This window comes from Larus michahellis, chromosome 14 (genome assembly GCF_964199755.1).
Source record: "Larus michahellis chromosome 14, bLarMic1.1, whole genome shotgun sequence".
Taxonomy (NCBI): Eukaryota; Metazoa; Chordata; class Aves; order Charadriiformes; family Laridae; genus Larus; species Larus michahellis.
The window spans coordinates 3,338,054-3,360,485 of NC_133909.1; the positions used below are offsets into that span (position 1 = coordinate 3,338,054).

Consider the following 22,432-nt stretch of genomic DNA (forward strand, 5'->3'; position numbering starts at 1 on the left):
GAGGGGGCAGGGGGCCCCTTGGGGTACCCTGGGGTGATGTTGGGGGTGATGCTGGGGTGGTGGGGGACATGGCTGGGTCTCCCAGGAAAGCCCTGGGGTGATGCTGGGGACTGTGGGGGATGTCGGGGGTACATGGCTGGGACTTGTGGGAAAGCCCCTGGGGTGATGCTGGGGAGCAGTGGTCTGGGGTAGCTGGGGGTGATGCTGGGGGTGGTGGGGGACACTGGGGAGATATAGCTGGGACTCCCGGGAAAGCCCTGAAGTGATGTTGGGGGCCGTGGCAGATGCCGGGGGAACATGGCTAGGACCTGTGGGAAAGCCCTGGGGCCACAGAGGGGACAGGGGGCCGGAGTACCCCGTTGTGTGGTTATACTGGGGGTAATGCTGGGGGTGGTGGGTGACATGGCTGGGACTCATGGGAAAGGCCCCGGGGTGATGCTGGGGAGCAGTGGTCTGGGGTACCCCGGGGTGATGCTGGGGACAGGGAGCTGGGTTACCCCGGGGTGATGCTGGGGAGCAGTGGTCTGGGGTACCCCGGGGTGATGCTGGGGGCAGTGTGTTGGGGTACCCCGGGGTGATGCTGGGGACAGGGAGCTGGGGTACCCCGGGGTGATGCTGGGGGCAGTGGGTTGGGGTACCCCGGGGTGATGCTGAGGACGGGGAACTGGGGTACCCCGGGGTGATGCTGGGGACGCCGGGTTCAGCCGGGGGCCCGGCCGCCTCCGCCGCCCGCCGCCAGCGGCGGCAGCAGCATCTCCCCGCTCCCGCCTCCTCCTCCTCCTCCTCCTCCCGGCTCCCTTCCCGCTCCCTTCTCCCAGCGCCAGCCCGGCCGGGGGAGGAGCCGGCCGCGCACAAAACCGCCCGCCCGGCCCCTCCGGCCCCCGCACCGGCACCGGCACCGGCGGCGGGGGGTGCCCAGCGCCCGCCCGGGGCCATGCGCGCCGCGGCGGGGCCGGGGCCGGCGGGGCCGGGGGAGGGCGGTGGCCGCCGGGGGCCATGAGCGCGGCGGCGGCGGCGGGGGGGGCCGGGGGGAGCCCGTCGGGGCGGCGGGCGGCGGGCGGGCGGCGGCGGCGAGCCCTGCGCTCCCTGGGCAGCCTGGCCGGGCGGCTGCTCCGCACCTGGGCGCGCCTGGCCGGGGGCCGCGGCCGACGCCGGGCCGCCTCGGAGGACGACGAGGGTGGGTTCCGAGGCGGGGGCGGCGGCGGCGGCGGCCCCAGCGGGGAGCGGCGGCGGCGGCGGCTCCCCGGGGGGGCGGCGTTGTGCCCGTCGGGGAGCGGGGGGGAGCGGCCGCCGGGCGCGCAGGGGCTGCGGAACCACGGGAACACCTGCTTCATGAACGCGGTGGTGCAGTGCCTGAGCAACACCGCCCCGCTGGCGGAGGTCCTGGCCCTGGGCCGTTACCGCGCCCGCGGCGGCCGCGCCGAGGTCACCCACCGGCTGGCGGCCCTGGTCCGCGCCCTCTGGACCCGCGACTACACGCCGCAGCTCTCCGCCGAGTTCAAGGTACCGGCACCTCCCGCCGCCCCCCCCGGCACCTCTCGCTGCCCCCCGGCACCCGCCAGCATCCCCCGGCGCCCAGTACCTGCCGCCATCGCCCCGCTCTCGGCACCCCCCAGCGTCCGCTGCCCCCTCCCAGCTCTCAGCTCCCACCGGCACCCACGGGCACCCTCCTGCTCTCAAGCACCCGCCGGCATCTCCCACTCCCAACACTCACCAGCACCCCCCGGCTCACAGGACCCCCCCAGCATCTCCCAGTACCTGGCAGCACCGCCCCGCTCTCGGCACCCCCCAGCGTCCGCTGCCCCCTCCCAGCTCTCAGCACCCTCCAGCAATCCCCAGCACCCACAGGCACCCTTCTGCTCTCAAGCACCCGCCGGCATCTCTCAACACTCACCAGCACCTCTCGGCTCACAGGACCCCCCCAGCATCTCCCAGTACCTGCCAGCATCCGCTGCCCCCTCCTCCTCTCAAGCACCCACTGGCGTCTCCTGCTCCCTACACTCACCAGCACTCCTCAGCTCACAGGACCCCCCCAGCATCTCCCAGTACCTGCCAGCATCGCCCCACTCTCGGCACCCCCCAGCATCCGCTGGCCCCCTCCCAGCTCTCAGCTCCCACCGGCACCCACGGGCACCCTCCTGCTCTCAAGCACCCGCCGGCATCTCCCACTCCCAACACTCACCAGCACCCCCCGGCTCACAGGACCCCCCCAGCATCTCCCAGTACGTGCCAGCATCGCCCCACTCTTGGCACCTGCCAGCGTCCGCTGCCCCCTCCCAGCTCTCAGCTCCCACCGGCACCCACGGGCACCCTCCTGCTCTCAAGCACCCGCCGGCATCTCCTGCTCCCAACACTCACCAGCACCCGCGAGCTCACAGGACCCACCAGCACCTCCCCACTCTCAGCACCCCCCAGCATCCACTGCCACCAGCATCCACTGGCCCCCTCCCAGCTCTCAGCACCCACCAGCAACCTCCAGCACCCACGGGCACCCTCCTGCTCTCAAGAACCCGCCGGCATCTCCCACTCCCAACACTCACCAGCACCCCCTGGCTCACAGGACCCACCAGCCTCTCCCAGTACCTGCCAGCATCCCCCCACTATCGGCACCCACCAGCTTCCGCTGCTCCCACCGTCCAGTTCTCAGCACCCAGTGGCAACTGCCAGTACCCATGGGCACCCTCCTGCTGCCCCTGCCCCCCGCCCCCCACCTCCCGCTGCCCCCAGCAGCTGCCGACACCTGCTGCTCCCAGCGCTCACCAGCATCTCCCACTCCCGACACCCACCAGTACCTCCCAGTACCTCCCAGCATCCGCTGCCCCCAGCATCCATTGCCCCCTCCCAGCTGTCAGCACCCTCCAGCACCCACGGGCACCCTCCCAGTTCCCACCCGCACTCTTTGCCTTCAGCACCCGCTCCCCCACCTCATCCTCCCCACGGACCTTGCCCTTCCCTGCTGACGCCCTCCAGCCCCACTGTCCCCCCAGCCCGACGGTGTCCATCCGTCCCTCTTCCCCGCCCCCCCCCAACCTCTTCACCCCAGCTCTGACCCCCCCTTGGCCAGCTGAGCTCCCAGCCACCCCACGGAGCCGTAAGGGTGGGCACGATGCTGGCCGTGGTGGTGGGGTAAGGCGGGATGGTGCCACCTCGGTGTCCTCAGGCCCCCTCACTGAGTGCGTGTCACATCCCTGCTGGGCACATGCCAGCGTGCTGCAGGCCCGTGCCCAGCATGGGGACAGGGTGTTGGGTGCTGGGCGATGCTTTTAGCCTGGCATCGCATCGCATCCCCCCTCCCCGCGCTCAGACACACGTGCCTGCGGGTGACATTTCAGCAGGGACCCGGTGCTGCACTTGAACTTTGCTGGGAGAAGCTGCTGGGAAGCCGGACACCCCATCCCAGGTCAGGGTTTCCAGCAGCGCTGCCGGCTCCTGCGGCATCGGCCAGGCTGATCCTGCACGGGCAGGGGCTGGGGTACCCACTGCTCTGCCCCCCCTTTCCCTGCTGCGTCCCTTCCCTGCCTGGAGGGTGGCAGCACCCACCCCGCAGGGACTGCCGGGGTGCAGGGGGTGCTCCTGGGTGCTCATTGCCTTTAATTTCCTTGTAGCAAAGTAACCAGCTCTTGCAGCGCTGGGCACAATATTTCCATGCCCTCTGCTCCCAAACGCGCACTTTCCTTGGGCACAGAGCGAAAAAAAAACCGAAACCCCAAACTTCCAGCCTTTGCTTTGAATTTCCTCCCTCCGGGTGGTTATCTGCATCTTCCATACGTTTCCACTTTTTTTTTTTTTTTTTTAAATCTGCCTAAATAAGATTTTTAAATAAGAGCTGAGTCTGCGACTCGTTTTGCTTGAAGCCCATCCGCGGTGGCCTTGCTCCCTCTGCTTGTACCGGGATGCTGGTACCGCTGAGAGCGGGGCCGGGGGCTGGAGGGGTCTTGGCGCAGGGTGTTTCCCGCTGATGCTCGAGGTCTGATCCTTGTCCCGGCAGGTCCCGGCGTGCTGGTTAGAATCACCGCGGATGGTTGGGGTTTAACTGCCTCAGCTGGTTAAAATAGACAGGGATGGTCAGGGTTTCTCCCTCGCCGTGCTGGTTTTGGGGCGGAGATCCCCAAATTGTCCTTTTTCTGTTCAGCTCTGAGCAGCCACCCCCAGCCCAGGCTCAGGGATGGGTCCTTGGGGACCCCCAGCTCTGCCCTTAGGGGTGCTCCCTGTGCTGAGAGAGGTGACCCCAGCCTGGGACAGCTGGGCTGGGAGCTGGCGATGGGCCCCCCGCGGGTGCCACCCAGGTGGGTCTCGGAGGAGGGAGCCCCTCTGAGCCGGCAGCGCTGCCTCGTCGGCCACCCCACAGGTCCCCTGCCTGTCCCCGGGTCCCATCCTGGCTCACAGCCCCTCGCCTCAGCCCCACGGCGTTCCCAGCCACGTTCTTCCCACCACAGCCCACGTGGAGGGGGAACCCCCCCTTAAGGGCATGGCGCTGCTCGCCTCACAGTGAAATTAATGCTAATTAGCCAAAATACTGTGGTGTGGCCGATGGCTGGTGGGGGGCAGGCGCAGAGATTCGGGCCTGATCCAGGCGCGGGCAGGGGGATGCTCCGGTTGGTGGCACGAGGACCTGCCACCAGGTCGCCCAAGAGGGAGCATCACGGTGGTTTCATCACCCCTGTGCCATGCACAGAGCTGCCTGTCCCGGGGGGAGAGACGAGGGGCGGGGGAGATGGGGGGAAAGCACTGGGGAACCCCATCAGCACCTCTCGGGGACCCACTGCGGGGCCGGGGGGAAGGAGGAGAGGGGGTGAGCGGAGGGAGCTGGCAGGGCTTTGGGGGGAGGGACGGACAGCACCCCCTCCCCAGCACTGGTCCCGGCGTGGGGGGGCTGGCGGGAACCCCCTGGCACGTGGCTCCACCAGGAACAACTCTGGTGCCCCCTCCCTGCGCTCACCCACTTCTGTTGGGGGGTGCTGAGTGCCGGGCTCCGATGGGCCGAGCGTCGCCAGTTTTGGGATGCAGGAGGTTTGCGGGGGGGCTTGCCGCCTGCCTGTGCGGGCAAGGCGGGGGCAGCCCCCCTGCCCATGGGCCACACGTTGGTTTGACTCCATGACAGCCCTCGTCTCTTCTAGGGCCTGGCACCGCCAGCGTCGCCTGGCTGGGGAAACTGAGGCACGGGGAGGCACTGGGCTGGCTGCTGGTGATGGGGCGGCAGGGGCAGGCAGGGGCAGGCAGGGCCTGGGGGAGAGCTGCTGCCTGCTGGCTATTCCCAGCACTGGGAATTCCTTCCCCTGGCTGTTACACCGAGTTGGTGCCGTCGGAGCGCGCAGGGCAGGGGACACCGGTGGGTCCCCCATGGGCCAGGCTCGCCCCTGTGGGCTGTGTTGTGGTGTGCTGTGTCCCTTCGCCTGTGGCAGGCTGTCCCCTCCCAACCCTATCCTGACAGCCAGGACACCACGGTGATGGGCCACAGAGCTGCTGCCTTGGCCCCATGTGCCGGCGTCCCCACGGCTCGGCTGTCCCCGGGGTGGCGGCGGTGTCCCTGCAGAGGCAGGAAGAGGGCAGACGCGGTTGGTGGCGGGAAGCAGGGCTGGGTGTTTGTGATGGGTGCTAACGAACCGGCCGTTCGTTAGTGCCGGGCGGCCGAGGCCGGAGGCTGAGCTCCCTCCCTGCCCTTCTCTTGCAGAACATCGTCTCCAAGCACAGCGCCCAGTTCCGGGGCAACGCGCAGCACGACGCCCTCGAGTTCCTGCTCTGGCTGCTGGACCGCATGCACGAGGACCTGGGCGCCGCGTCCCCCGCCCAGCAGACCCGCCACCCCGAGGAGGAGGTGGGTGTCCCCCGCCGGGGTGGCCGCACACCCTGGCTCAGGCTTGGGGGGTGTCCACACCAGGTCTGGCACCGGGGAAGCCGAGATGTGCTGGCAGGGGGTGGGCTGGAGTTTTCCCCCCATCCCCAGTACGGGATGGGGACGCGGGTGGTGCGGTTGATGGTGGGGGGGGCGGGGAGGATGGCGGGGTCTGGGTGCTGTGGGGCTGGGCAGGGTGGTCGGGGTGCTGGGAGAGCGTGGGGGTGTCGGCAGGAGCCCGTCCAGCTGAGCACTCTGGTTCTTGGGGTTGCTCGGTCAGGAGGAGATCCAGCCCCCCCCGTCCCCCCCTGCCCCGCCTGCAGCTAAGCCCGCTGTAATTACAGCGCTCGGCGGCTTTGCTGCTGGCAAAACGAGTAATTAAGTCCCTTCCATCCATCTGCGCTCGTGGCATCGCCCTGGCCCTGCCGCGGTGCTGCCCGTTGCAGCCCGATGGGTTTGTGCTGTCCCCGCTTCGGGGGTGGTGCCCGCCTTGGGCACGGGGGTCCTGGGAGCAGCTTCCTCCTCCCTGTCCCCAGCCTGGGGCAGGGGAGTTTGGGGCCGAGGGCTGGGGGTCGGGGAGCCCTCGGGCAGCCCCTTGCACGGGCACAGCTCTGTCCCACCTGAGAGAGTTCAGCTGCAGTGCCCATCTCCAAAGCCTCGGGGCTTCCAGCCCTTCTTGTCCAGCCATCCCTGCACCGAGCTGAGCCGTCCTCAGCCCTGCCCGCCTTTCCCCAGAGGCATATGGATCCCCCAGGCTGTTTGGGAGAGCCTGGCATCAGGCAGCTCCCCTTGCTCGCCTGGTAAATGCGAGGTGCCAATGCCTGCCGCGGGCCGTGGTGTGACACCGGCGGTGCCTGCGGCTGCCCACGCTGGAAGCAGTGCCGTGGCAATGCCCGGGGCACCCACCTGGATCTGGGGACGGGACCCTTTGTGTCCCCCCAGCATCCTCCCTTTGGCTCAGCCTCCCCCGGCCCCTCTCCGTTCTCTCAGCCCCTTTTGGGGGGGTGCCACCCGAGTGGCACCCCTGTGCCCGCGTCCCTGGGGCGGGGGTGTTCCATGCGGGTTGTGAGCCTGAGTAACGGCTCTGAAGTGTGGATGGAGCTGGGCACACACGTGCCCGTCCCCATTGTGGGTCACACGGGCTGGGGGCGGGAGGGCTTGTGCAGGTGGGGACGGGGGGACAGTTTGGCCCGGGACAGGCCTGTGCCGAGGCTCGGGGACCGGGGAGCTCAGCTGCTGGAAAGCAGAAGGGGAGGAGGTCGGTGGTCCAGGGCACAGAACCAGGCGGGCTGGAGGGGTGGAAATACCCCCCCGGCTGTTTGATGGGTGCCCAGCGGCTCTGGGGCCACCCCGGGGGGGGGACCGAGGCTTTGGTGGCCAGGAAGGCTGGAGGTCCCCTCTCTGCCACAGCAGATGGACCCGGGCAGACCGTAAGGACACGTCAGGCTCAGCGGGAGCCGGTGCCAGCAGATGGCATGAGGAAAATCCGCCTCCCGGCCAAATACCTCATTGATTTTCAGTCTTGCTCATCACGACACCGAAACCTCCTTTTCTTACCCCGAAACAGCCCAGTCCTTTCCCAAGCTACTGAGGCTCCTTCCTGCAGCATCTCTTCTGCCATCGGGCTCTGCGTGCCCGTAGCAGGGGTGAAGCCGGTGGCTCCTGTCCTGTGTGTGCGGGGATGGGGGGGTCCCTGCGGTTCCCAGGGGGGTGGCAGGCAGGGGGGGCAGGAGACACCCTAACCAGGCGGGTTTGGCTGTGTGACATGGTCACATCCCAACATCCCCGCTCCCTACGGAGCGGAGCAGAGGACCTGAGATGTCCTGGGTGCGGAGCACATCTTACCTCCCGCAGACGGTGCTGGCATCCCCCGAATTTGGCAAAGAGGGCTGTTTCCCTGGCCGGGCATCCAGCCTTTCCTCGGGATGGAGGAATGGATCCTGTGCTGGCTCTGGGAGCGAGCGGCAGGGGCGCAGGCAGCCTGCCAGCCCTGTCCTCGGTGTCGGTCCCTGCCATGCCTCAGTTTCCCCATGCACCAAGCGGGGGGATGGAGAGAGGGCTCCTCCTGCAGGGCTCCTCGCCCCACCCGCTGCTGCATCCAGCCCATGGAAAAGCTGGTTTCTCTCAGGGATGGGGGCCCAGCGTTGCTCCTGCTGTTGCTCAGGGACGTGCCGTGGGTTTTGCCACAGGGAATGGGTGCGGGCGTCCAGCCGGGAGCACGGCTGGCTGCAGTGGCTCGGGGTGCTGGGAGCTGCTGGATCAGACCCGGAGAGAGGTCAGGGGTCCGGGGCGGGCCCAGGGGGACGGTGACATGGGGAGGTGGCCGAGGGCTGGTTCAAGAGTGGAGCAAGCGCTCACAGGGCCGCCTGCCCTGCCAGCCGGAGGGGCGCTGGTGGAATGGCACTGCTCCCACCGCCTGCCCCGGACACCCGGCCCCAGAAAGCCCAGCTCTGGGGCAGTGGGTCGGGGTGCTGGGTGCCGTGCCTGGGATCAGGGTGCCATGCTGGTGTGCCATGCCTGGGTTCAGCATGCCTGGTGCCATGCCTGGGCTCGGGGTGCCCGTGCCAGGGTGCTGTGCCTGGGCTTGGTGTGCTGGGTGCTGTGCCTGGGGACGTGCCGGGGATCAGGGTGCCGTGCCAGGGGGACATGCCTGGGCTTGACATGCGAGGTGCCGCGCCGGGGACACACGTGGCGGTGGCAGCCTGGCGCTGGCACACCTGCCTGAGAGGGCATGGCGCCAGCCGGGGCTCATTTTAGTTCTGGGGAGTTCCACGTGGTTGATTCGCACCCGGCCGCATTTGCCTCCGGCGGGCGCGTGCACAGGAATTTGCGCACCCGCTCCAGGAGCTCGTCCTGCAGGCACACGGACGCGCAGGCACACGGACGCGCAGGCACACGGACACCTGCTCGTGGCAGCATCCCACCGTCTCGCCCGCCCACGGCACAGCGCCCCGCAGCGCGGCCGCTCCCAGCACCCGTGGGTGCGTTTGCCGGCACAGCGCGTGCCGCGGGCGTCTCCCTGCCGGGGCTGCCGACCCTGCAGGTGTGTGTCTGTGGGCGCTGGGGCTCCCTGGGGGGGGACATTGCTGGGGAACCAGCTTCCCTCCCCAGGCTCCGGGCGCCGGGGCTGTGGTTGGTCGGATGGAACATACCGCCACATTTCCCCCGGCGAAGGCACGTGGGGAGCCTGGAGGGCATGGCAGTGCCAGGCCGGTGGGTGCCTGACAGGGGTCACCTCGGCGTCACCTTCAGCCTGTCCTCATGCCATGGGGACACCGAAGCTGGGCTTGGTTCACTGGGATGTGCCCCCAACCCCTTTAGGGACATGGTTTAGTGGTGGAGTTGGCGGTGTTGGGTTAATGGACTTGATGACCTTAAAGGTCTTTTCCAACCTAAATGGCTCTGCGATTCTATAAAGGTGGGGGGTCACCTCGGCGCCTCGCTCACTGCCCTTGTCTCTTGTCCCCACAGCCCGGCGAGGACGGGAATGGCAGCACTGGTGGCTCCCCGCCGCCCGCCCAGCACCCCCGCGGGCAGAGCTTCGTGCAGAGCCACTTCCAGGCGCAGTACAGGTGAGCGGGGAGGACCCAATCCTGCCCAGACGGGGGCTTTGTCCTCCTGCCAGCCCCGGGCAGCGCTGGGGGGGCTTTGCTGGTGGGAGGCTGGACTCTGCGAGCCCAAGGAAGGGATCAGCTGGGGAGCCCTCAGCCCTGCAGAGAGGCTTCAGCCCTCCCATCCATCCATCCATCCATCCATCCCAGACATCCCTTTCAGACATCCATCCATCCATCCCACCCATCCATCCATCCCATCCATCCATCCATCCATCCATCCATCCATCCCATCCATCCATCCCTCCCAGACATCCATCCATCCATCCATCCCTCCCAGACATCCATCCATCCCAGACATCAATCCATCCCATCCATCCAGACATCCATCCCAGACATCCATCCATCCCCCCAATCCATCCCCCCTATCCATCCCACCCATCCATCCATCTATCCCTCCCTCCCTCCCTCCCTCCCTCCCAGACATCCATCCATCCATCCATCCATCCATCCATCCATCCATCCATCCATCCCAGACATCCATTCATCCCAGACATCCCTTTCAGACATCCATCCTATCCATCCATCCATCCCATCCATCCATCCCATCCATCCCAGACATCCATCCATCCCCCCAATCCATCCCCCCTATCCATCCCACCCAGACATCCATCCCTCCCTCCCAGACATCCATCCATCCATCCATCCATCCATCCCTCCCATCCATCCATCCATTCCAGACATCCATCCATCCAGACATCCATCCATCCATCCATCCATCCATCCATCCATCCCATCCATCCATCCACCCCAGACATCCATCCGTCCCATCCATCCCATCCGTCCATCCATCCCAGACATCCATCCATCTGTCCATCTGTCCCAGACATTCATCCATCCCATCCATCTGTCCGTCCCCGCCATCCATCCATCCTATCCATCCCATCCATCCATCCGTCCACATGTGTGCCCCCCACGTGGGTGACGGGACACCCCACATGTTCATCCAGCTGAGACTCGCGGGATGCTCGGGTGGGCCAGCGTCTGGCCACCCCGTCCCCGTGCCATGGCATTGCAGGCGGGAGGAGACACATCTGGCACCACAAGTCCTTCTTCCTCGCTCAATTAATCCCTTGTCCTGTATGAAAAAAGGCGCTTTAATTATCCACCCCCTTCCGCGTGCCAGCGCCCGTCTGTGTGCAAAAGAATTTATTAATTGGTGCTGCTGCATCCCGGGGAGCTCAGTGGCTCTTCAAGGTGACAGATAACAAGGGCTCAGGATTTTGATTTGGTTTTTAATTTATTTTTCCCCTTTTTGTTGAACAAAAAGGAGGGTAAAAAAAAAAAAAACAAACCCGAATTAAAAAGACAGAATTAAAAAGAAACAGGGGGTAAAGTGGTTGTTGGCGTTTAAAGGTTCGGTTAAACCAGGCTTTGGTGGAGCATCTCCTGTGAGATGCTGTGGGGGCACCTGGTCCTCCCCGATGGCTCCATGTCCCCTGGCAGAGTGGCCGGGTCCCCCCTCACTGTCCCCGGGGCTCCCCAGCAGCTGGCGGCTGTGCCGTGGTGGGGAGTGGTGGGACTGGATACTGCCCCCGGCCCCGTGCTGGGAGTGCAACCCCGGCGGGTGCAGGATCTGTCCCTGCCATGCTGATGGAGATACCACCCTGGCGGGTGCAGGTGTCCCCGCTTAACCCCCCACCCAGGTGGGCTGGGGTCACCCCAAAGCCTCCAGGAGGCAGAAGCTGCCCTGGGTTCTGCAAGCCCTGGGAGGGGGAGCAGGATTTGGGGGGGCGTTCAAGGCCATGCATGGGATGAGAGACCCCCCAACCCTGGGATTTCACTCTGCCTTCTGTAGCACCAGTTACCGTGGGTGCCCTTGTTAGGTTTCAGAGTGAACAGACCGTTGGGCTGGGCAGGTGGGTACAGGCTGTGGTGTGTCACCCTGGCAGGAGGTTGTGCAAATCCTGCGTGATGCTGGGGCCATCTGAGCCCCGTGGGATGTGGTACCCGGGATGTGGTACCCGGGGTGCGGTACCTGGGCTGTGGTACCCGAGATGTGGTACCAAGGATGCAGTTACCTGAGATGCAGTACCCGGATGTGGTACCCAGGGTGTGGTACCGGGATGTGGTTACCTGGGATGCAGTACCCAAATGAGGTGCCCAGGGTGCAGTATCCCGGATGCGGCACCCAGGATGCGGTACCCAGGGTGTGGTACCCGGGGTGTGGTACTGGGATGTGGTTACCTGGGATGCAGTACCCAAATGAGGTGCCCAGGGTGCGGTACCCAGGATGCGGTACCCAGGATGTGGTACTGGGATGCAGGTTACCTGGGATGCAGTTCCCGGGATGCAGTACCTGGGATATGGTACCCAGGGTGTGGTACTGGGATGCGGATTAGCTGGGATGCAGCTCCCAGGATGCAGTACCTGGGATATGGTACCCAGGGTGTGGTACCTGGGATGTGGTACCCAGGGTGTGGTACCAAGGATGTGGTTACCCGGGATGCGGTTACCTGGGATGCGGTACCCATGGCAGGGTGCTCCAGCCCCAGGGTGGGGAATCTGAGGGTGCCGTCCCCGTGCCGGTGACGCGCCCCGGCCATGTTTTGCAGGTCCTCCCTGACGTGCCCTCACTGCCTGAAGCAGAGCAACACCTTCGACCCCTTCCTGTGCATCTCCCTGCCCATCCCGCTGCGCCAGACCAGGTGAGCCCGGCCCCGCACCTCCGTGGTGAGAGGCACAGCTGCCGGCCAGCGGGGCTTTGGCTCCAATGAGAGTAATTTGCATGTTTTGGGGTAAATTATTAATTCGGGAGGTGGTGGCAGCATTGGGACGGGTGACGGCCAGCGCCGCAGGGTGTTTGCCCTGCTCTTGCCCTGTGTGTCCGATGGGTGTTTGTCGCTCTGGAGTCGGAGCCAGGACACGGATACCTCCTGTGTGGCCACGAGCAGCTGTTGGGTCTCAGCGCCGCGGCCTTCCCCGCTGACGCCTGTGCGTGTGTCCTGTCCCTTGGTGTCCCCAGGGCTCTCAACGTCACCTTGGTGCTGCAGTGCGAGCGCCGGCGGTTCGTGCGGGTGGGGCTGGCCGTGCCCCTGCTGGGCACCGTGGCCGAGCTGCGGGAGATGGTGGCGCGGGAGGGACGCATCCCCCCGGAGCAGGTAACGGGGCGGAGGGGAGGAGACGTGCCGGGGGACACCCCCAGGAGGGACACTGAGGGCGCGGGGTGCCGTCCCGCAGGTGATCCTGGCCGAGGTGTCCCCGCGGGGCTTCCTGCGCTCCCTGGGCGACGCGGAGGAGCTGGGTGCTGCCGGGGAGGGGGCTCCCCTCTACGCCTTCCAGCCGCCCCCCGCCCGCCGCGCAGGTACTGCCCCGCCCCCGCCCCGCCATTGGCTGGCGGCTGCCCGCCCGCCCCGCTCGGATTGGCTGGGAGCTCGGGGGGGGGGGGGGGGAGGCGGGAGCGTCGCCAGGATTGGTGGGAGGTGGTGGGTCTCCTCGCTGCGATTGGTGGCTGGGAGGTGCGATGTGATTGGTGGGGGGTGGGGGGTGGGGGGTGTCCTGGCTGCTGTGATTGGGCAGCGGCAGCTGCGCTCCACTGGGATTGGGGGGAGGGTGATGGCTTTAGCTGTGATTGGTGCAAGGCAGGCGGGCTCGGCTCTGATTGGTTGGCGTCTTGTTTTCCCTCTCTCCCTCTGCCCTGTGATTGGTGGGAGGCAGGTGTGCTCTGCTATGATTGGTTGCAGGCAGGTGTGCTCGGCTGTGATTGGTGGGAATCTTGTTTTCCCCTCTCTCCCCCTGCCCTGTGATTGGTGGGAGGCAGGTGTGCTCTGCTGTGGTTGGTGGGAGCCTTTTTCTCCCCTTCCTCCAGCCTCATGATTGGTGGGAGGGAGGTGTGCTCTGCCGTGATTGGTGGGAACTGTGTCCTCTTGCTGTGATTGGTGGGAGCATTGGCGTTCATGCTGTGGTTGGTGGGAGGCAGGTGTGCTCTGCTGTGATTGGTTGGAGGCAAGTGTGCTCCGCTCTGATTGGTGGGAGTCTTGTTTTCCCCTCTCTCCCCCTGCCCCGTGATTGGCAGGGGGCAGGCATGCCTTGCTGTGATTGGTTGGAGGCAGGTGTGCCTTGCTATGATTGCTGGGAGCTGTGTCCTCTCTGCTATGATTGGTGGGAGCCTTTTTCTCCCCTTCCCCTCGCCCCGCGATTGGTTGGAGGCAAGTGTACTTGGCTGTGATTGGCGGGAGGCAGGTGTGCTCTGCTGCCATTGGCGGCAGCCTTGCCCCCTGGGCTATGATTGGTGGGGAGCCTGGGGGCAAAGGGCAGCCGTGCTGCAGGCAGGGGCTCACAGGCCCCCCCCCCCGGCTCTAATTAACGTCTGTTAATGAGATCCCCTTAATTGCCCCTGCCCTGCCGCAGGGTGTCCCCGCAGCCTGCCCGCCTCCCCCGGGGCGGCCCAGCGCCCACCGCCCGCCGCTCGCTCCTCCGACTGCCTGCACCCCGGGGCGGGCGGCCGCATCCTGCTGCTGCTCTGCAACACGGCGGGCGACGGCCCTCGCCTCGCCAGGTACAGGCCTGCGCCCGCCCCCACCCCCCGCCTGCCCCCCAAGGGAGGGGGCGTGGGGGCCCCCCTCAGCCCGCTGTCCCCCGCTGTCCCCAGGTTCGGGCCGCCGCTGGTGCTGCGGGAGGAGCGGGGCATCTCCTGGGAGCAGCTCCAGCAGAGCATCCTGGCCCAGCTGCGGGCTCTGCTGCGGGGAGAGGTGCGGGCGCAGGTGAGCTGGAGGGGGGGACACCGTTGTCCCCTCCTGGGGACACACTCGGCCAGGGCTGCTGGCACCACAGCTGTGGGGAGGATGGAGCTGCGTTGTCTCCATGGGTAGCCATGGTGGAGCCGTGGGTGGCCATGGTGTCTCCGTGGGTGGCCGTGGTATCTCCATGTGTGGCCATGATGTCTCCATGGGTGACCGTGGTGCAACCAGGGGTGGCCATGGTGGAGCTGTGGGTGGCCATGGTGTCCTCATGGATGGCCATGGTGTCTCCACGGGTGGCCATGGTGTCTCCGAGGGTGGCTGTGGTATCTGCATGTGCGGCCATGGTGTCTCCGTGGGTGACCATGGTGGAACCAGGGGCGGCCATGGTGTCTCCATGAGTGGCTCTGGTGGAGATGTGGGTGACTATGGTGTCTCCAGGAGTGGCCATGGTGTCTCCATGAGTGGCTCTGGTGAAGATGTGGGTGGCCATGGTGTCTCCAGGAGTGGCCATGGTGTCTCCATGAGTGGCTCTGGTGGAGATGTGGGTGACTATGGTGTCTCCAGGAGTGGCCATGGTGTCTCCAGGAGTGGCTCTGGTGGAGCTGTGGGCGGCCATGGTGTCTCAGTGGGTGACCATGGTGGAGCCATGGGTGGTTGTGGTGTCTCCATGAGTGGCTGTGGTGGAGCTGTGCGTTGCCATAGTGTCTGCATGGCTGGCCACGGTGCAGCCGTGAGTGGCCACGGTGGCACCATCACTGACTGGTGTCACTGTGGGTGACCATGGTGGAGCTGTGCTTGGTTGCAAGGTCACGATGGGTGACCAACGGTATCACTGTGGGTGATTGTGGTGGCCCTGGGGTGGTTGTGTTGTTGATGCTGGCAGCTGATGATCACTGTGGGTGGCCACGCTGTCCTGGGGGGTGGTCATATTCGCACTGCAGGCAACCAGTGGTGTCACCGTGGGTGGCCACAGTGTCACCGTGGGTGGCAGTGGTCTCCCTGTGGATAGTCATGTTTTCACTGCAGGTGGACAGTGGGTGGTCATGTTGTCCTGTGACTGGCCAGTGGTGTCACCATGGGTGGCCAGTGGTGTCCTTGTGAGTGGCCATGGTGTCCCCGTGGGCAGTTGCATTGTCACTATGGGTGGCCAATGGTGGCGCCCAGCTCCCGGCCCAACCACCCTCCCCAGCGCCCAGGTGCCACCATCCCAGGGGCACTGGTGTCCCCAAGGCGCCCCGTTGTCCCCCAGCCACACCGCAGCCAGCAGGACAGGTCATCCCCCAGCCCCACATCCCCATCCCCACGGGTGTCTCCTGCCAGCCTGGCCACAGGGACCAAAGAAACCTGATTTTTGGGCTGGTTTTTTGTCCCGTGTCACAAAGCACAGCTCCCCCCGGGTGATGCCAGAGGGCAGGGGGGGCTCTGCCCCCCCCCAGCCCCACAGCCCCCTCTCCCCTTGCAGGGCGCGGGAGCCCTCTTCCGCATCCGCCTGGCGGGGGGCTCGGCCCCCTGTGCCTACCTGTCCCCGCAGGACCCCCGCCCGCTCTGCCACCCTGCCGTCGACAGGTAAGGGTGCCCGCGGGAACGGGATTGTCCCCAGCATGTCCCCTCGTTCCCTGGGGGTGACTGGTGGTGTCACCGTGGCTGGCCACAGTGTCCCCGTGGCTGGCCGTGGTGTCCCTGTGGGTGGTTGTGTTGGTGCTGTGGTTGCCCAAAGGCGTCTCTGTGGCTGGCCTGGGTGGCCAGTGGTGTCACCATGGGTGGCCACAGTGTCCCTGTGGGTGGTTGTGTTGGTGCCGTGGTTGCCCAAAGGCATCCCTGTGGCTGGCCGCAGCGTCACCGTGGGTGGCCAGTGATGTCACCATGGGTGGCCACAGGCCCCCCTGCTCACTAGAGTCTGGGTCCCCACCATGTCCCCACCATGAGTGCTGCTTGGGGAGGCGGTGGCCGTCCCTGCCTGCCACCGGAAGCTGGCAAGGAGGTGACCCCATGGGGACAGGGATTTTGGGGAGCATCTCACCTCGTCCTCGCCCCCAGAGCGCTGCAGCTGAGCGAGGCGGGCGGCCCTCCCCACGTGAAGCTGACGGTGGAGTGGGACGTGAGCACCAAAGAGCGGTGAGGCCCTTGCACCTAGGGTGGGGAGACACCCCAGCACCCAGCTCACCCTCCCTGACCCCCACCCGCTGGCGTGTCCCCCCGCCCCCGGCCCTGTCCCGCGCAGCCTTTTCGGGAACATCCAGGAGGAGGTGGTGCAGGACGCGGAGAGCGTGCGGCTGCAGCAGCAAGCGCACCGGCAGCAGCACAGCTGCACGCTGGACGAGTGCTTCCAGCTCTACACCAAGGAGGAGCAGGTACCGGCCGCCCTGCCCGCGCCCTGCCCGTGCCCTGCCTGCACCCAGCAGAGCCCCTGGCGAGGGCAAGCCCTGCCTGCGGCACGGCGGCTGGCGGCGTTTGCGGTGCCGGGGGTGGTTTGGAGGGTGGTGGCAGTGGGGGTGTTGGGGTGGGAGGTGGCCGCGGCATGTGGTGTCCCCAGCTGGCCCCGGACGACGCCTGGCGCTGCCCGCACTGCAAGGTGCCCCAGCAGGGCACGGTGAAGCTGAGCCTCTGGACGCTGCCCGACATCCTCATCATCCACCTCAAGCGCTTCCGCCAGGTGGCTGAGCACCGGCACAAACTCACCACGCTGGTGAGGTTCCCCCTGCGGGGTCTCGACATGGCCCCCCACGTGGCGCAGCGGGGCCAGGCCGGCGGGCAGCTCTTGGGGCGCTGGGCGCCCTGGCAGCCCCCCCTCTGCCTGCCCCCGAGCTGCCCCCGCGACTACCTCTACGACCTGTACGCCGTCTGCAACCACCACGGCAGCATGCAGGGCGGCCACTACACCGGTGAGCGCGGGGGGTGCCTGGGGGGTGGTTGAGCAGGGTGGGGGGCACTGCAGGGGGTGTGCCGTGGGGCAGGGTGTGGGGTTTAGGGCGTACTGCAGGGTTGTGCCGTGGGTCACGGGGTGGGGGTGGCGGGGGCAGGCACTACAAGAGGCGCACGGAGGGGCACAGTGTTGGGGTTGGGGGCCATGGCAGGGGGTGTGCTGTGGGGTAGGGTGTGGGGTTGGGGGGCACTGCAAGGGGTGGCACGTTATGGGGTTTAGGGGGGGGCGCTGCAGGGTTGTGCCATGGGGCAGGGTGTGGAGTTGGGGGGCACTGCAAGGGGAGTGTGGGGGGGGTCATAATATGGGGGTTGGGGGGGGCACTGCAGGGTTGTGCCATGGGGCAGGGTGTGGAGTTGGGGGGCAGTGCAAGGGGTGCACAGGGGGGCATGATATGGGATTTGGGGGGGGCACTGGAGGGGGTGTGCCATGGAGCTTGGGGGCACTGCCGGGGGTGTGCTGGGGGGCACAGTGTGGGGTTGGGGACCGTGGCAGGGGGTGTGCAGTGGGGCAATTTTTGGGGTTTGGGGGGGCACTGCAGGGTTGTGCCATGGGGCAGGGTATGGGGCTTGGGGGGGGGCACTGCAGGGTTGTGCCGTGGGGCACGGCAGCAGAGTAGGGGGCACTTCAGGGGGCACAGCAGGGGTTGCAATTTGGGGCGTAACGTGGGGCTAGGGGGGCACCTCGGGGGGATATGCTGTGGGGTTGGGGGGGCGACGGACCTCGGGGATCTGCTGTGGGGGCACGGCGTGGAGTTGGGGGGCACCTCAGGGATGGGTGCTATGGGGCACAGCAGAGGGGAGCCGGGGCGCAGGCGACACCCAGGACGATGTCGCAGCCTCGCCAGGGCAGGCGTGACACACGGACCTGTCCCCTGTCAGCACCCTGGGGCCGGGGGCGGCCTGGGGGCACCCTAAGTGTCCCCCCCACCCCTTGCCCCCCCAGCCTACTGCTGCAACGCCCTGGACGGGCGGTGGTACAGCTACGACGACAGCAGGGTGGAGGGGGTGCAGGAGGCCGAGGTGAGCACCCGCAGCGCCTACATCCTCTTCTACCAGCGCCGCAACGCCGTGCCCGCGGGGGCGGCCGGCAGCTCCGGCAGGGGTGAGCACCCCCATCTCCCCGCACCCCCACGGCACCCGGGCACCCCCAGCCCACCGCCCCCGGGCACGCGGCGGGGCACGGCCCAGGGCACACGTGGGCACACAGAGGCGGGGGGAACACGCGTGTGCCGCAGGGCCCCAGGCGTGTGCGTGGAAAAGGGGGGGGCGCAGCTGTGTGCGTGCATGGGGTGGGGGGTGCACGCACAGAGGCACGTGCACAAGCGTGGGGTGTGCGCGCAGCACGGCTGCAGGCACGTGCATGCACATGGGCAGGCGTGCACAGCCGCGCATAGACAGTAGGGCAGGCATGTACACACGTGCACAGGGCAGAGCTGCACGCGCACACGGACACGCATGCACGTGTGTGCATGGACAGTACGGCAGGCAGTCAGGTACACACAGACCCAGGGCAGAGCTGCACGCACACATGGACACGCATGTACATGCATGTATGGATCGTATGGCAGGCACATACATACAGAGGGCAGAGCTGCACGCACACATGGACATGCATGCACACGTGTGCATGGACAGTATGGCAGGCAGTCAGGTACACGCAGACTCAGGGCAGAGCCGTGTGCACGCACGGACACACATGCACATGCGTGCATGGACAGTCTGGCAGGGAGGCGCATGCACAGGGCAGAGCTGCACGCACACACAGACACGCATGCACACGTGTGCATGGACAGTATGGCAAGCATGTACACACACCCCCACAGAGCAGAGCTGCGTGCACACGTGGACACACATGCACACGGATGCATGGATTGTATGGCAGACACATGCACACAGAGGGCAGAGCTGCATGCATAAAGGGACACGCATGCACACGTGTGCATGGACAGTATGGCAGGCAGTCAGGTACACACAGACTCAGGGCAGAGCTGCATGCACACGTGGACATGCATGCACATGTGTGCATGGACAGTATGGCAAGCACGTGCACACCCCCCCACAGAGCAGAGCTGCATGCACACACGGACACGCATGCACATGCATGTATGGACAGTCTGGCAGGGAGGCACATGCACACACATGCACATGGCAGAGCTGCACGCACACATGGACACACATGCACACGCATGCATGGATAGTACAGCAGGCATGTACACACACACAGAGGGCAGAGCTGCACGCACACACAGACACGCATGCACACGTGTGCATGGACAGTATGGCAAGCATGTGTACACACCCCCCCACAGAGCAGAGCTGCGTGCACACATGGACACGCATGCACACGCATGCATGGATCGTATGGCAGGCACATGCACACAGAGGGCAGAGCTGCACGCATAAAGGGACACGCACGCACACGTGTGCATGGACAGTACAGCAGGCGTGTACCCACACAGGGCAGAACTGCATGCACACATGGACACGCATGTATGCACACACGTGGACAGCCCATCAGGCGTGCGCACGCGCACACACACACACGCGCACACACAGCATAGCTGTGCCATGCACACCGGGACGCACGGTGATGTGCACACACAGCACAGCCCAGTGCGCACGCCTGCAGCCACGTGTGGTAGGTGTATGTGTGCATGCGTGCAGTCCCATGCGTGACACACGAGTCACACTCAGCACCGCTGAGTGCACACGTGTGCCCACAGAACGATACACACATATGTAGTGCGTGCATTCGGCACGTACACGGACAGCATGGTGCGTGCACACAGGGCAGCTGCACACACACGGACACGCGTGCACATGTGTGCATGGTCAGTACCGCGCACACACACACACACACACACACACAGCACAGCCAGGTGCGCACAGGCATGCCATGCACCCCGGCGTGCAGCGTTGCACACACAGACACGCGTGCGCAGAGTCGCACAGCCCAGCGGGGCGCACACGCCTGCGCATACGTGTGTGTGCGGGAGGACGGGGGGGTGGGCAGCAGCAGCGGGGCACCGCTGGCGTGCGGTGGCACACGCGCCCGCGCAGCACGACACGCGTGCACCTGCAGGTGCAGGGTCGGGGTGGGGGGCACGGCGGGACCCCGCCGCCCGTCTCACCCTCCCGCTGCCCGCAGGCCCTGCTGCCCCCTGGCCCTCGGGACACTGGCTGGCCCGCCTGGGGGGCAGCGCGCGGGACACCGCGGCCACCCGGCCCGATGGCACCACCGCCCTGGAGAAAGGTGACGCCGAACATCCCCCCCTCCCCACCCCAGCGCCCCCGGGGTGCCCCCCACATCCTCCCAACTCATCATTTATTTATTTTTTTTTAATTGCAGGTGGTTTCGAGGCCAGACCCTTGGTGCGGGGTGTCCAGGGCCGCAGCCTCAGCGTCAAGCTGTCACCCGCCGGTGGCCCCCCCAGGACCGTGCCCCCGCGCTGGTCCTTCTCCGGCAAGGAGCGGGGAGCACCGGGGGAGCTGGTGGCCTATCTGGAGTCGGGGCGCCGGCCACGCTGCACACGCCGTTCCCTCCTGCCGCTCGCCACGGGTGGGGACAGCCACCCCGACACCCCTCCGGCCACCAGCCCCCCGCCAGCCGGCCCCCCGAAACAGCCCAGCAAGGGGCAGGAAGAAGCAGGCACCCCCCGAGCCCCCCGCCGGCCCCTCCGCCTGCCCCTGCTGCGGCGAGCCGCCAGCGCCGGCGCCGAGGGGACCCTGCGCCTGCCCCCCAAAAGCCAGAGCAGCGGGCTGCCGCGGCCGGAGGGGGATGCGGGTGTCCCCCCGGCACGGCTGTCCCCCGCTTCGGTGGCCATAGCGCGCTCGCAGAGCTCGGCCAGCCTCCCCCCGCGCCCCGAGGGGGGTCTGCGACGCTCGGCCTCGCTGGGCAGGGGCGCGGGGGGAACCCCCATGGCCGCCCGGGGTCCCCCCGGGGCCACGCTGCAGCGGGGACGGCAGCCCCTGGGGTCCCTGTGCCGCCCGGCCGTGCCTGAGTCCAGCTTCTGAGCCACGGCCAGTGGGCATCTGCCCCCCCTGCCGGGCTCCTGAACTGAACTGGGGGCTCCCAAAGCGGGGGCTGTCCCAAACTGGGGGTGTCTCAACCCAAGGGCTCCTGACCCAGGAGATCCCAAACAAGGACATCCCAAAGCAGGGTCAGCCTGAACTGGGAACGTCCCAACCTGGGGGGGGGTCCCAAGCTGGGGGGGTCCTGAACCCGGGGCTCCCAAACTGGGGCATCCCCAAACTGGAGGTATTCAGGTATCCCGAAACTGGGGCATCCCAAACCGGAGGCTTCAAAACTGGGCACTTCCTAAACCAGGGGCATCCCAACCCGGGGGCATCCCAAACCAGGAGCATCCCAAACTGGGGGCATCCCAAATTGGAGGCTCCCCAACCAGGGCATCCCAAACCAGGGGCATCCTTAAACTGGGGGCATCCCAAACCAGAGGCTCCCAAACTGGGCACTTCCTAAACCAGGAGCATCCCAAACTGGGGGCATCCCAAATTGGAGGCTCCCCAACCAGGGGATCCCAAACCAGGGGCATCCCAAACCGGGGGCATCCCAAACCAGGGGCTCCCTGGGAGCATCCCAACCCAAAAGCTCCTAAATCAGGGCATCCCGACCCGGGGCCGTTCCAACCCTGCGGCATTCCAAACTGGGCTCATCCCGAACCGGTGGCTCTGAAACCAGGGGCATCCCAACCCAGGGGCATCCTGAACTGGGGGCATCGCCCGCTCGCCTCCCCGTGGCCCGTCCCAGGGAGCGGGCGGGCAAGCAGGCGGGTGGGCAGGCATGGGCTCCCTGGCTGGGCCAGCTCTGGGACGCGAGAGTATTTATTGTACCAGGAGACTTTTATTCCGAGACGCTTTTTGTTTTCTAAAAAGCGACTATGCCCGGGGGGGGCAGGCGGGCCCCCCCACACCAAGGTCTATGCAATACGCGATTCCTCCAGCCAGCTTTTGTACGCGGCCGGGGGGACAGGGGGCTGCGGCCCCACTGCCCGCCGTTTCTATTAAAGACACGTGAAAGGAGCCCGGTGCGGTGCCTGGGGACAACATCCATCCCAGGGGGACGCATCCAGGGGCGGGAAGGGTTTCATGTCCCATCGGCGGTGGGCCCGGTGCGTGCTGTGTTGGGGTCAGTGGTGGCTCTGTGCCTGGTTGGAGGTCTAGGGGGTGGTGGCAGCATGAGGAGCACCAGAGTCGTGGCGCCATGGGGCTGAGGAAGGGGGTGTCTGGAGAAAAGGGGCGCAGCCACAGCAGGAGGCAGCGGTGGAGGCGGTAGGATCAACGTGGAGATGGAGGGGATGGAGGCAGAGGTGGAAGAGAGGAAGAGGGGGATGGAGGCGGACATGAAGGTGGCATCAGGGTGGAGG

The 22,432-nt window shown here is 66.6% G+C and overlaps 1 protein-coding gene across 1 annotated transcript; it reads left to right on the forward strand.

The window, feature by feature from the left end:
- Positions 1-996: 996 nt before the first annotated feature.
- On the forward strand, positions 997-22,088 carry USP43 (ubiquitin specific peptidase 43). Its single transcript, XM_074608037.1, has 15 exons — positions 997-1,503; positions 5,672-5,815; positions 9,305-9,405; positions 12,000-12,092; positions 12,410-12,545; positions 12,625-12,748; positions 13,795-13,942; positions 14,036-14,147; positions 15,589-15,692; positions 16,164-16,241; positions 16,348-16,477; positions 16,660-17,008; positions 17,992-18,150; positions 20,197-20,301; positions 20,398-22,088. Exons 1-15 carry the CDS (start codon positions 997-999, stop codon positions 21,060-21,062), a joined length of 2,955 nt encoding a protein of 984 aa, XP_074464138.1. The 3' UTR covers positions 21,063-22,088.
- Positions 22,089-22,432: the final 344 nt, after the last annotated feature.

Coding starts and splice junctions, on each gene's coding strand:
- USP43 (XM_074608037.1), top strand. CDS start 997: ATGAGCGCGGCGGCGGCGGCGGGGGGGGCCGGGGGGAGCCCGTCGGGG. Junction 14,148..15,588: donor GGGGAGAGGTGCGGGCGCAG/GTGAGCTGGAGG, acceptor CTCCCCTTGCAG/GGCGCGGGAGCCCTCTTCCG. Junction 16,478..16,659: donor TCTACACCAAGGAGGAGCAG/GTACCGGCCGCC, acceptor TGGTGTCCCCAG/CTGGCCCCGGACGACGCCTG.